Below are 12164 nucleotides of genomic sequence, written 5' to 3'. Positions count from 1 at the left end.
CTTCAGAGAGCTTTATTGATGCACGTCATTGCCACCTGGTGGTCTCCAGTTGCAACAGGTAGCAGTTACTAGATTTACAGTGAAGTTAATGGTCAGGTAAGGAACCTACTAATGATTTTTAAAAAAAATTGTGTGCCCTTGATGATGTATTGGTTTTCGCTCCACTTTTCCAGTGTTATATCTGTTAAAGAATGTTAAGAACGAATGTTACGAACTACCGCTTTTAATGCTTAGTGGTGCATAGAAGTTGTTTTTATATACACATTTAATATTTGATAATAAACAACTAACACAACCATAACAGCTACACTGTATTTTATTCTAATCCATAATACTTATAGAATGTGGTTATACAAATATCATTTACAAGTATCAAAGTATACAGTGTGTACAATAAATCATTGCTTGTCAATAAGTTTACCCTTTGAAACTGGTCAAATGGGCTTAATTGAAATAAGGATAAATGAGCAATTTAAGAAGAAATGGCAAAAAAAAATTTAAAAGCAACAATTTAATAAAAATATCAATATAGTTACTCAAAGAAAAAAATAAAACAAAAGAAGAACAAAACTCAACAAACAAAAAGGCTGGAAGGTAAAAAATAAAATAAAAAAATCAAGGATATGATCTTAAAAGGAACTTTTAAAAATATAAGTAAAATGGTAAACATAATTGTTTAATAAAGCTAGTTTAGTTGTAGATTTTTCATTAGCTATAAAAATAACAATTTTTCAAATTACAAATTCCTTGAAATTTACCAAACTGCTCATTTTCCTATTTGTTATTGTTTTTCTTGTTTTCTTCTTTTTATTTATTTATTTGCTATTTTGAAGGTATATCTCATGTAATTTTATAATAATTTTTGCTAAGTTTGGGGTATTTTCTTCCTAATTTGCTCATTGCCTCCGTCTAATGTTTCTGTAAGCGATAAAACCAAATTGCTCAGGTTTTAGAGGGTTAAAGTAGCCCAATTCTTTCATAACTTTGTTTAAAACAGCGGTCAGCTGCCGTGGATGTGTTGCTGTCTGTGGCCCTGCGCCGCTTGCCTTGTGGGAAATGTGGTTCAGCAGCAGCTCCCAATGTTCTCTTAACATTATGGTGACGTTTGTTCAACGTGATATCGTCCGCTGGAAATTTCGGTTGTATTTTTTTATCAACTTCCGCTGCTTCGAGGAGACAGCCAGGCAGGTTATCAAAGGGTTTAGAAAAGGTTTAGGGAACGTTTCGTCGCTTCACAGTTTGGAAAAACTTCAATGGAGGAAGTTAACGGAGATAACCGCGACGGTGTGCTACAGCGGAGAGTGGAGGATATCGTGAGTCAACATATGGCAGACATTGCTGTGGAAAGCCTCCGGCAGAGGCTGGCAGCTGTGACCGAGGAGGTGAAAAGTCTGGCCGAACATGTCTCCAGACGCTCCGGAGGGGAGGAGATGAAAGATGAGTCGCAGCGAGGAGCCGTGAGCTTCGGCGTGGAGCCGCCGCTGTCCTCCGCCTGCAGCTCCACATCCACAGGTATACTGTTAGCTGGCAGCCGTTCACCTCCACCACAGCTCCCGCCACACGCGCGCGCGCGCACACACACACACACACACACACACGCACAGAGAGAGCTACATTTGCTGGGACAGTTAAGAGTCTGTCTGTGGTCTATCAGGGAGACGGACGATAAAGTTAAGTAGCCATTAACCCTTTGAAGCTTAAGCAAATTGGTTTGATTTCTTTTTAAAAACATAGGATGAAGGCAGTGAGTAAATAACTCCAGTTTAGTGAGAAATTTGGAAAAAAGTGCAAGAAAATTAACTGAAAATTTGAAAAAAAGGAAAAAGAAATGACCTGTAGAAAAAGTGTTTAAAAATTATAATAATTTTGTAACTTGATTTTAAAGGTTTATTGTCTATTTTATTTTACTTTTTTTTTCACTAGCTTTTTTTAAAATATTTTTTAAATTTTTTTATTTTTAACTTCCCGTGACTTATCTAAATCTGCTAATTTCTCGCAGCACCTGCCTGGAACAGTTTAGATTTGCCTGAATGGTCCACAATGAAGATGAATGATAAAGTTAACATAAACCTTTAACCCTTTGAAACCTGAGCACATTGGTCTGGTTTCTTTTTAAAGCACGAGAAGAGGGAAGTGAGCAACAAAAGAAAAAAAAAAGTCCCTAAAATTAGCAAATAAATTAGGAAAATGTACAACAAAATTACCTGAAAATTAGGGAAAAAAACATAAAAAAAAACCTACAGAAATGACCCAGAAAAAAGTGTTTAAAAATTATAATAATTTTGTAACGTGATGAACTTTTTCCATGAGCTTTTTTCTTTTACCCTAACATATGAAAAAATAATTTTTAAAAAGTTTTTAAGGCCGATTCCAATATTTAATTTTAAAGCCAATATCTGCCAATACCAAAGATCTGCCAGTATTATCATGCATCTCTAAAAACTTAATGATATTGTAGTAACATTAAACTTCATTCAACTTCTGCTCTTTGTCATGTCCTCAACTTTCCATTCTTCAGGTGACATATCGGTCATGCAAGTTTCACATGACATGGCGTTTTTCTTTCTGTATGCTGTCCATGGCACTAGCCAGATTAAATCACTGAATTTGAACCATAATCTGTCCCCTCATCCCATCCTTTCACACCAGTCAGGTTTCCATTAACCCTCTAATTGTGCAAGTTGAGCGGATCATCCAGAATCTTTGAATCTACAATTCCTCTGTGAAATCATGGATTATCACCTCCCAGAAATCCCTCATACTATAAGGGGCTTGTCTTTCCATTATCGCTCCTATAACACGTCTGTGGTCTTGGATTGGAAATAATGACGGCTAGTGTGGTGGCTGCAATAGATATAAAGCTAGTCATGTTTTGAACATCCATCACCATGGTTACTGGAATGTTTTCACCAGAGGAGAAGTCACAGAACATCACTCAGTGCAAACGCAGTCATCTCACAATTGTGTTTTATCTACAGTTTTTAGTTTTGTGCAAATCTGTAATGGAAACCTGCCTACTAAACGTCTCTCCGACTCTTTGTCTCTAGAGACGGCTGCTCAGCGGAAGATCATCGCCCTGCTGGTGGAGATCAAAGAGGAGCAGCAGAGGCAGTGGGTGGTGCTGAGGGACCTTCAGGCACAACTCCAGAGTCAGACCAGCTACGAGGAGGAGGATGTGGATGCTCTGGACTTGGATCTCCCCCTGATGACCCTGGAGCAGCTGGAGGAGATGGAGAGACAGCTGGATGATGAAGGAGTACAGAAGAGGATGGTAGTTACAGGAGTGTTTGTGTGTGATGAGATGTTTAAGGCTTCATGAACCTTGAGTTGTCAGCGTGTGAATGCTTGGTGTGTGCTGTGAATCTGCTGATACCCTTTTTTTCCAATTTTAAGGTGTCTTATTTGTCGCGGATGGGCGGGGCCACGGTTGACGATGCAGTGAGACGTCTGATGCGGGCTGTGATTTCATTCGCTGTTGGTGCTGAGTTTAACTGGGTGGGCCGCGGGCAGAAGAGGAGCTTCGGGAAGACTCGCCTCCAAGGGGTCCTTTTCCGTAAGTACACCGCTACTTCGATCTACTAAAAGTAAGATGTGATAAACTTAATTGATCCCACACAAAGAGAGGGAAGTGTCACAGCAGCATAAGGAAGGAATATACTGTACATCTGTAAAATGATGAGACTGGCAATGTTCTCGTTCTTTTTTTTTTTTTTTCAAACATGTCCATGCTGCAGTTTTTTAAAAATTGTTTTCAGGTAATTTTTTTTGTCCTTTTTGCTTGCTAAGTTGTGGGTCATTTCTTCTTTTGTAAGAATGACGGTGCCCTGATGATTTTATTGCTGCAATTTTGCACAGAATTGTGACTTATCATGATTAGGTGGGGTGGGATATGATTTATCACGATTTATATCAAAGTCTGTCATTAACAATTTCATAATTTGTTCCATCTACCTGTCCAGAGACTATAGGTAGAAAATAACAATTTTGCTGAAACCTGGTAAAGTGCATCTCTCCTTGCTATAAATGTGTCAATAAAAAAATGAAAATGCAAAAAATGACAATATTTATTTAATTTCCATTTAATTTTACTCATTTTCATATTTATTTCTTTATGATTTTCCACTTTGCATATAAATTCCCCTATTTATTTAATTTAACATTTTCCATATTTATTTGTTCATTTTTAAATGTATTTATTTAATTGTGTATACATTTATTTATGTATTATTTTCCCTGTTTGCCTCCCTCTCCCTTTATTTCCTCAAAAATATTTACCTCTCTTTTTCCTTTTCCACAAGCATTTCCACCTCAGTGAGGAGTGCTGGCCTGTGAGCAATGTGGGTTTCAAAGAAATAACCCCGAGCTGTTCGAATGCTAATCTTCAGCTTCTCTTTTTTAGGTGCTCTGAAGCGAACACCAGTGGGTAAAGAGGCCACGCATCACCAGTTCGCCGGTGTGGTGAAGAAATGGCTGCGGTTTGCTCCGTTCAGACAGGGAGGGACCGGCCGGCGCTGCTACAACCCGCCTGTTGAGTTTTCTCATTCTGTTGAGTTTCGAAATTCTGAGGAAAAAGACAGTTTTGATCAAAGCTGCACACAATGACCCAATTTCTGTCTCTCATTAGGTATCTCCAGATACTGAAACAGGAGCGTTTCCACTCTGAATGATATCCATGGGTAAATATCCACGTGAAAAGAAAACACTGCATGAATAGGCTGCTGTTCTAAAAGCGATATTGGTATTTTTTCAAGACCCCTGCTCACTGTAAATAAACAGAGGGACACTTTCTGTTTCAGTGAGCTGTGTTCTAGAAATCAAGTCTGTCAGTGCTGTGCCTTTCATATAAAAATGTAAATATTTGATGAGAATGCAGGCTCTTTTTTGTTTTTTAGATATTTTCCAGTGCAGTGTTAGTTGTCTGTGAGAGGATATACTGTGTCTTAGGATGAAACCATCCACTGTATGAATCTTCCTTTATGTCAAAGCATTGTTTCACTTTATGTACACAAATAATATTTTCTCCCTTTTTTATTGTCTATTGCAGTTACTCTGTTGTAACTCCTCTGAGGGTTACTTAACCCATTGAAAGCTGGAGCGACATCACTTTTCTCGTGCTGCTTTCAGACGCCTTCCACAAGTATTTAAACCTTTGTGCCCTCCGCAGTTTCTTTCAGAAACATGGAAAAGGTCATTTAGCAACATGGTAAGAAAAGTTCTACAAGCTGCAAGAAATTAGTATATTTAGAAAATTATTTTAAAAAAGCTGTGAAAGACTTTTCTACTTTCTTGCAGATTTTTTGGGTAATTTCTTCTTTTGTTTCTTTTTGCCTTATTTATTTATTTTAAAGGAGTTAGGAAAAAACATTAAATGATGTTACAGATGTTACTTGTTAGTTTCAGTTTTTGTTTTTATGTTGTTTTAAAAATAATACAATTCTGGTAATTTACTTTTTTTTAACATATCTCTTGCCAATTTTTGGGCTATTTCTTCTTTTGTTGCTTGTTGCCTTATTTATTTATTTTTAAAAAGCTAAGGGAAAAACATCTAATTATCAAAATTACATATATAAACTTATGTTACATGATTACTATAATTTTAATGTGTTTTTCTAAGGCATGTATTTGTTTACTTTTTGTTTTACTTTTGTTTTCTTTAAAAAAAATACATTTCTACATGACAAACACAGCACTTGCTAATATCAGCACTGGATTGCTGGTTGTAGTATTACATTTTCTTTCTTCTACTTTTTGTATATTTCTTGCTCATTTTTGGGCCATTTATTCTTTTGTTGCTTGTTGCCGTACTTATTATTTTTTTTAAAGCTATGAAAAAAAACTATGTATTTAAATATCAAATTATTATAAATTTATTTTAAATGTATAAATGTGTTGACAGAATTATTATAATTCTAGGGCATTCTTCTTTTTTGTGACTTATTTCTTGCAAATGTTTGGTCTTTGTTGCTCATTGCCTTATTCCCATATTTCTGACAGAAGCTGAGCCCATTTGTTCAGGTTTCAAAGGGTTACACTACAGTACAAGTAATGTACTTTGCTCAGTGGAGGTTCACAGTTTATTCTGTAGGGGGCGACAAATTCAAAGCATTTGTCTAAAGGTGGTTAAGTGTTATTTTCTGTCATCCCTGTCATCTGTTGCCTTGAGATGAAACACTAACATCCGACACTGTTTGTAAATTTTTAATAAACTGAAGATGATATTTTCCAGACAAAATATTTGTTCCAGACAAGACTTTTTCCACGTTTTTTTGTCTCAGTTGGATTTATTGGTGATTTTTTTTTTTTAGAGAGAGATTTTGCTTCCAACTACACAGGTGAAAAGTGTTTCGAGTCACAACTTGGTTGTAGTATTCTGTTGCATTTTTTTCTAACTTTGATTAGATTATTTTTGTAAAGATTTGAGAAAAGGTAGTTCCTTTTCGAATAGCCTTGTAGCAATAAAGGCAAGTGGAAATATGCTGGAACTATTCCTTTATTCTGTTTTCTGTGAGTGAGTCACTCCTGAAAGACTTTGAGGCATGTTGTGCTGTAAGAAGGATGAGAGCTTATGCTGTGAGCAATTGGATTTAGAAAATTCTTTAAAATGATTTTTTAAAAGCTGGGGGAAACTGTGCAGAAAACTGCATTATAATAATCATACGTTTGTTTTTGTTTTAACTGATTAATTTTTTTTCTTTTTGTCTTTTTACTTTTAACATAATTTTTTGTTGTTTTTTTGGTAACCTTTTACACTTTTCTTGCTAGTTTTGGGGTTATTTCTTAAGTTGCTCATTGCCTTTTTTTAATTGCAAGAAACAAGTATATTTAGAATCTTTTTTTAAGGCTAGGAAAAAAATTCTAGAGCATATTTGGGATCATTATTATTATTAATATTATCATTTTAAAATCTTTTTTTTTTTTTTTTAAATGTATCAGTTTGGTGTTTGTTTATTTGTTTGGGTGTTTAATTCTCTTGTGCTCTTCATTGATTTTTTTTGCTAATTATGTCCATTATGGTTTGAGTTGTCCTTCTGTCCCATTCTTGTGAGCTTGTTATCTCCCCGCCTGAGGGTTTAAACGGTGACGGCCATTATTGTTTTTTCAGTGTTGCTGATGATGATATTATGGATCGTAGATGGTGAGATCCATAATTTATTTATTTTTTGCTATTGTGCATTGAGAAACTTTCTTAAACTGTTGGAGTGTTTATATGTTTGCCAACAAAGTTTTTCATAAAGTGACCATCCAATCCTGAACGACTGACCCTTCTGAGGATCCCTCTTATACTCATCATGACACTATCACCCGTCATCAGTTAACCTGCTGACCTGCAGAATGTTCCAAACAGGTGTTTTATTAACATTCCATAACTCTCCTGGTCTTTTGTTGGTCCTGTCACAACTTTTTGGGAACATTTTGCAGGCATCAAAATCAGAGTGCAGGCCTATTTTACAAAACCCCCCCCCCAAAAAAAACAAAACAAAAAAAACCCTTTATGGCTTGCTTAAATATTACACACACTCATATTGCTGGGTGCACAAAATGTGCTTTTCAAAATCAAGTTTAAAAAATAAATAAATAAATATATATATATATATATATATATATATATATATATATATAGATAGATAGATAGATAGATAGATAGATAGATATAATTTTCTACTTTCATTTAGTATTTTTTAACCATCATCAGTCCTAATTAAAAATATCAAATAGTCACTGATTTTTGGAATTTTAACCCCTGAAATGCCAGGTTTTTGTCATGATGCCAGTATGTTTTAAGATAAAAAAAAAAACACACACACAAAAAATGATTAGTATTATTTTCAACATGCTAAGTAGATTATTCTTTTATGATGATCACAGACTGGGATATGTCAATGATAAGCTGCAACATTTATTTTTATACATTATTTTTTGGGCTGTGTCAAATACATCTCATAGTGCTCTGAACACAAAATGCGCTTTTCAGTATCAGGCTATTAAAATGTTGTACATTAATGTGATTTCTTTTACTTTTATTGAGTTTATTTTTTGTAACCAGCACTAGTCCTTGTCGTAAATATCAAATATAAATAAATCCTCTGACTTTTAACCCTTTGAATGCCAGGTTTTTGTCATGATGCAACTATGTTTTTGGATGAAAAACAAAACAAACAAACTTATTTTCAATATACTACATACTAAGTAGAATTTTTAGTAGTAGATGATTAAGTAGATGATTAGCAGCAACACTGATTGTGACAATGCACCTAGTGGAAATGTATTTTCTTCTTATGCCACATATGGTAAAAATGAAATCATCAGGTGGAAAATAGTAAAAATGAAAAATTCCAAGACAAAAGCCCTGAATGACACCCAGAAATAATACAATGCATGGTTTTATGCTTTGGTGGCTGTGGGATCAAAAATTGCAGTTTGAATGGGTTTCAATTCACAATTTTTGTGCTTAACAATTCGGGTTCCACAGTGTATTTTAGATTTATTGTAGGAGCTGAGCTGGAAATTCCAAAATTAGACAAAAATACACAATCTTAACAATATTTATGTCATATGCATGAACACAGCCAAAATGATAAAAAATATGAAGAATGAAACACGTGTAAAAATGCTCCAAACAGTCCCTAAGGGTTAAACATCTTGTCTTTGTTCTGTATTCAGTTATATATAAGTCTTAAAAGATTTACAAATCATTGCATTTGTTTTTTAATTTTCATTTTGGGGGTCTTGTAAGAGTGATTCCATCTCTTAAGGCATTTTTGAAAAAGGCATCTAAATATTGTTGTTTTGAACTGGAGGTAAACCCTAGAGCTATGTGGAGGGACCTATAACATTTTCCCAGTCGGCACACGTGATGTGAAAGTTAATGCAGTGTGTTTTTGTTGCTTTACAGTGCAGTGGGGGGAAGGAAGACGCAGTCAAACTCACCACAGAGAGAAACAATCCATCCGGAAGTGCTACAACTTCACCTTTAAATTAAAAGCATGGAATTGGACTGCATCACCAGGGTAAATCTGGAAAGTGATTCATTCTAAACTACTGTCAAACCTAGGTGTCAAACTGAAAATCTTTGTAATTTTTTTTAATGGAAAAATCTTGTAGAACTAAATACATAAAAGCTGTTTACTTAGACCACATTGTTGCCTTATCTCTTTAGGAAGTACTTGTTTCTTTTTCTCAAAAAAAAAAAAAAAAAAATCCCTCTCATGTGCTTAAAAATTATCTGAAGAGCACATCTCATTTGCAGCCCTCCCCTTCCATTTATACTGAACACTCCTTTAAGTAATAAAAAAACAAACAAACAAAAAAAATCCGTTATTGGTCAATTAAATAAAAAAAAAATAAACTACAATGATTATATACATAGTCATGATGATAACTATGTTGCACTGGCAACTTTTGAGCAATTTTATTAATAAAATAAAAAGAATATCAGAAAGACAATTGTTGTAAGTAAACCATTATATAAAAAAAAGAAATCCAGGTTATGTAAACCATTTTGTCTATAGGTTAGTATAGTTGATATTGTATTATCTTTTATTTAGATCCAGTGCAGATCCAGTAATGTACTTTAAATTGTATTTACTTCTTTTTTTTTTAACATGGTGTAAGCTGCTTTACAGGATAACAGTTTTATTTTGGAAAGTAAAAACGGAAATCCGTCCTCCTCGCGCCGTGCTTTACGCAAAGACAACAACTTAGGCAGCAAATAGCTTCTCGCAAGAGTTTGGGACCATGGAGTCAGCCGGCGCCGGACAGACTCCGTTCACTTGATTTTCCACAGCTAAAATTCTGAAAAATACTTATTAATAATCATAGGTAGCGAAGATAGCATTAGCCGACATGGAGCTATAATGTCTTTTACAGCTCCAGAAACTCGTCGGAGCAGCGGAGTTTTCTTCTGCCGAGCTGGAAGAGCAGTCCTGCTGTAACAGGCAAGTACCGTTCAACTTAGCTCTCCTTTGTGTTGACAGGCTGCTCTGCGATACCGTGTTTTTGTCGTGTGGAGCCAATTTCCAGACTGAAATTTAGCTCAGTGTCGTGAGAAAGCGAAAACTCTCAGCCACAAGGTTACTATTTGTTGTCGTAGTGTCGGTAATAGAGAGGCAGGAATCCTGCGGGACGTGTTGGACAAGTTCTCGCCACCTGTTGCACGACGTCACTGTTTAATGGGTGTAATTGTGGCAGCGGCTTTTATCTGGGCTGAATAAACATTTTGCATTAAAATACTACTCCAAACCTGTCTTCGGCATTCAAATAAATGAAATTACATTATTTAAATGAGATGAGAGCATCTAAATTATTAACATACAATTTGCTTTGCTTGGGGGCCACTTTTGCAAATTGACAGGAGGCCAGGGGCCAGTCGCAGCAGCCTTATACATGATTTTTGGATTTTAAAGTACTTACTACAAGGACATGTCTAGCATTTTGGGATGTTTCTCGGATTGTAGGACATTTCTAGGATTTAAGGACGTTTCTAGGATTTTAGGATGTTTCTAGTATTGTTGAACATTTTTAGTTTTTTTATGAGATTTATCTTATTTTAAGGACGTTACTATGATTTTAGGACTATTTTTTTTTTTTTTTTTTAGGATTTTAGGACATTTCTAGCATTTTGCAATGCTTATAGAATTGTAAGACATTTCTGGGATTTTAGGATGGTTCTAGTATTGTTGGACATTTCCAGGATTTTTAGGAGATTTGTCATATTTCAAGCAACCGGGGCTCCCGGGGCACCCGGCCCCCAGCACACTATAGAGGGCCAGATTTAGCCCATGGGCTGTAAGTTGAGTATCACTGATCTAAAAACATCTCTCCACATCTGACATTTCACAAAGCGTTTTGTTCCTGTGCTATGCAGTGTGGCTGGTATCGTTACCAATAATCGTAATTGTATAAGGAACTGTTCTTTATTTATCAGAAGTGGGGGATCCCTGGGGCGTGACTTGTTTATTGGTGCTGTTTTGTTCTTTTACCCTCCCTGGATAAAGAGAGTGCCCCAAGGATGATGTTTTTCTGTTATCATCACTGGTGCTCTTTATTAGTTGTTAGATTTTTAAAACCCACCCTTTTGTGTTTGAAAGTGAAAAATGGAAGACAGAAATCCTGGAGCTGACAAAAGCTCCAAGTTGTTGTGCATGCTGGTTAGTTTGTGCAAACTGTTTTTAAATGACATATGTAGATCAAAGTGATTACATATCACTATTTTAAGCACAGATTTGGATATATAAATATATTTTTTTCTTACAGAAGCACTTGTTCCAAATAATGTGTTCAAGGACCATCGGGAATATGATATATATTGACAATTTTCTCTTTTTCTCACAGTTTTTGGCTATGATAAATATATATGATATATATGATAAATTGTATAATTATATTGGCAATTTTTAAAGAAAACATACCTTCCAAACTCATTTTCGGGGTTAAATACAAAAAAACGTAAATAAAAAAATTCAACTATGTAGAGTCATATGCCCGTTCCCTAAACCAAAATAAAAAAACACACAGTGCTTAATTTTATTTTTTTGCACCCTCTACCCTTGCATAAATAACAAGCAGTTCCTCAAATAGACACATTATTTCATAGGCCTTATTTACTGTGGTGAATGCTGTTTATACATGTCACTACTCAGAGATTTATAACTACTTAGCTGGTTGACATCTTGGTTACAAATCTACACATCACATTTTGACTAGATTAAATATGTGCAGTCTTTAATCCAGAAGCATGTTTGGTTTTCAGTGAGAAATGTAAGAAGATTTTGTCAAGAAAACAAATTAGCCAAAGCATTTCCCTAAATTCTCACAGCCTGCAGCATGAGTTGATATATGAGCAGTATTGTCTTCCAGTCCATCCACTTGTCTGCAGGCATGTTTTGTATGTGGTGACCTAGGACTCAGCTTTCTGTGGCCCCTGGACGTCTCCAGCTCACAGTCTGGTGTGTCATCTATTGTTTGCATGGTAATTGGACTGCTGTTTAGGAGTTGCTGCAAGGCTTTTGCATGGTTCTCAGACTGTAACTTTACTGATTATCACCAGCCTCACGTCCTATCATCTCCCTGTCTTTTTCATAAAAAAAAATCAAAAGTATTTCCTGGTACGGGCTCAACACCCTGGTTTCTCAATCTCCTCAGAAATCTGCTAATGTGCTTAGCGC

The 12164-nt window shown here is 35.4% G+C and overlaps 2 protein-coding genes across 4 annotated transcripts in view; both read left to right on the top strand.

Moving 5' to 3' along the window:
- Positions 1 to 1096: 1096 nt before the first annotated feature.
- On the top strand, positions 1097 to 9066 carry LOC121954942 (uncharacterized). Of its 3 annotated transcripts, none has more exons than XM_042502696.2 (6): positions 1097 to 1512; positions 3048 to 3271; positions 3394 to 3553; positions 4400 to 4527; positions 4625 to 4676; positions 5045 to 7454. In XM_042502696.2, the coding sequence occupies exons 1-5, from the start codon at positions 1254 to 1256 to the stop codon at positions 4661 to 4663; spliced, it is 810 nt and encodes a 269-aa protein (XP_042358630.2). In that variant the 5' UTR covers positions 1097 to 1253; the 3' UTR covers positions 4664 to 4676; positions 5045 to 7454. The 3 variants fall into 3 exon arrangements, 1 of the variants encoding a protein (XP_042358630.2); XR_015778544.1 differs by adding an exon at positions 8894 to 9066 and having other exon boundaries at positions 1099 to 1512; positions 4400 to 4676; positions 5045 to 5203; XR_006106582.2 differs by having other exon boundaries at positions 1099 to 1512; positions 4400 to 4676.
- Positions 9067 to 9672: 606 nt separating this feature from the next.
- The window catches only part of LOC121954550 (ras and Rab interactor 2-like), a 58191-nt gene continuing 55699 nt past the window's right edge, over positions 9673 to 12164 (top strand). Inside the window, exon 1 of the mRNA XM_042502125.2 lies at positions 9673 to 9935. The gene's annotated coding sequence lies outside the window, so the exon portion shown is untranslated. The remainder of the gene's footprint in view (positions 9936 to 12164) is intronic.

The sequence above is a fragment of the Plectropomus leopardus genome, chromosome 13, assembly GCF_026936395.1.
Source record: "Plectropomus leopardus strain MGB_pleo_1.0 chromosome 13, ASM2693639v1, whole genome shotgun sequence".
Classification (NCBI taxonomy): Eukaryota; Metazoa; Chordata; class Actinopteri; order Perciformes; family Serranidae; genus Plectropomus; species Plectropomus leopardus.
This window is presented reverse-complemented; position numbering and strand designations above follow the sequence as displayed.

Coding starts and splice junctions, on each gene's coding strand:
- LOC121954942 (XM_042502696.2), top strand. CDS start 1,254: ATGGAGGAAGTTAACGGAGATAACCGCGACGGTGTGCTACAGCGGAGA. Junction 1,513..3,047: donor CTGCAGCTCCACATCCACAG/GTATACTGTTAG, acceptor CTTTGTCTCTAG/AGACGGCTGCTCAGCGGAAG. Junction 4,528..4,624: donor GGCGCTGCTACAACCCGCCT/GTTGAGTTTTCT, acceptor GTCTCTCATTAG/GTATCTCCAGATACTGAAAC.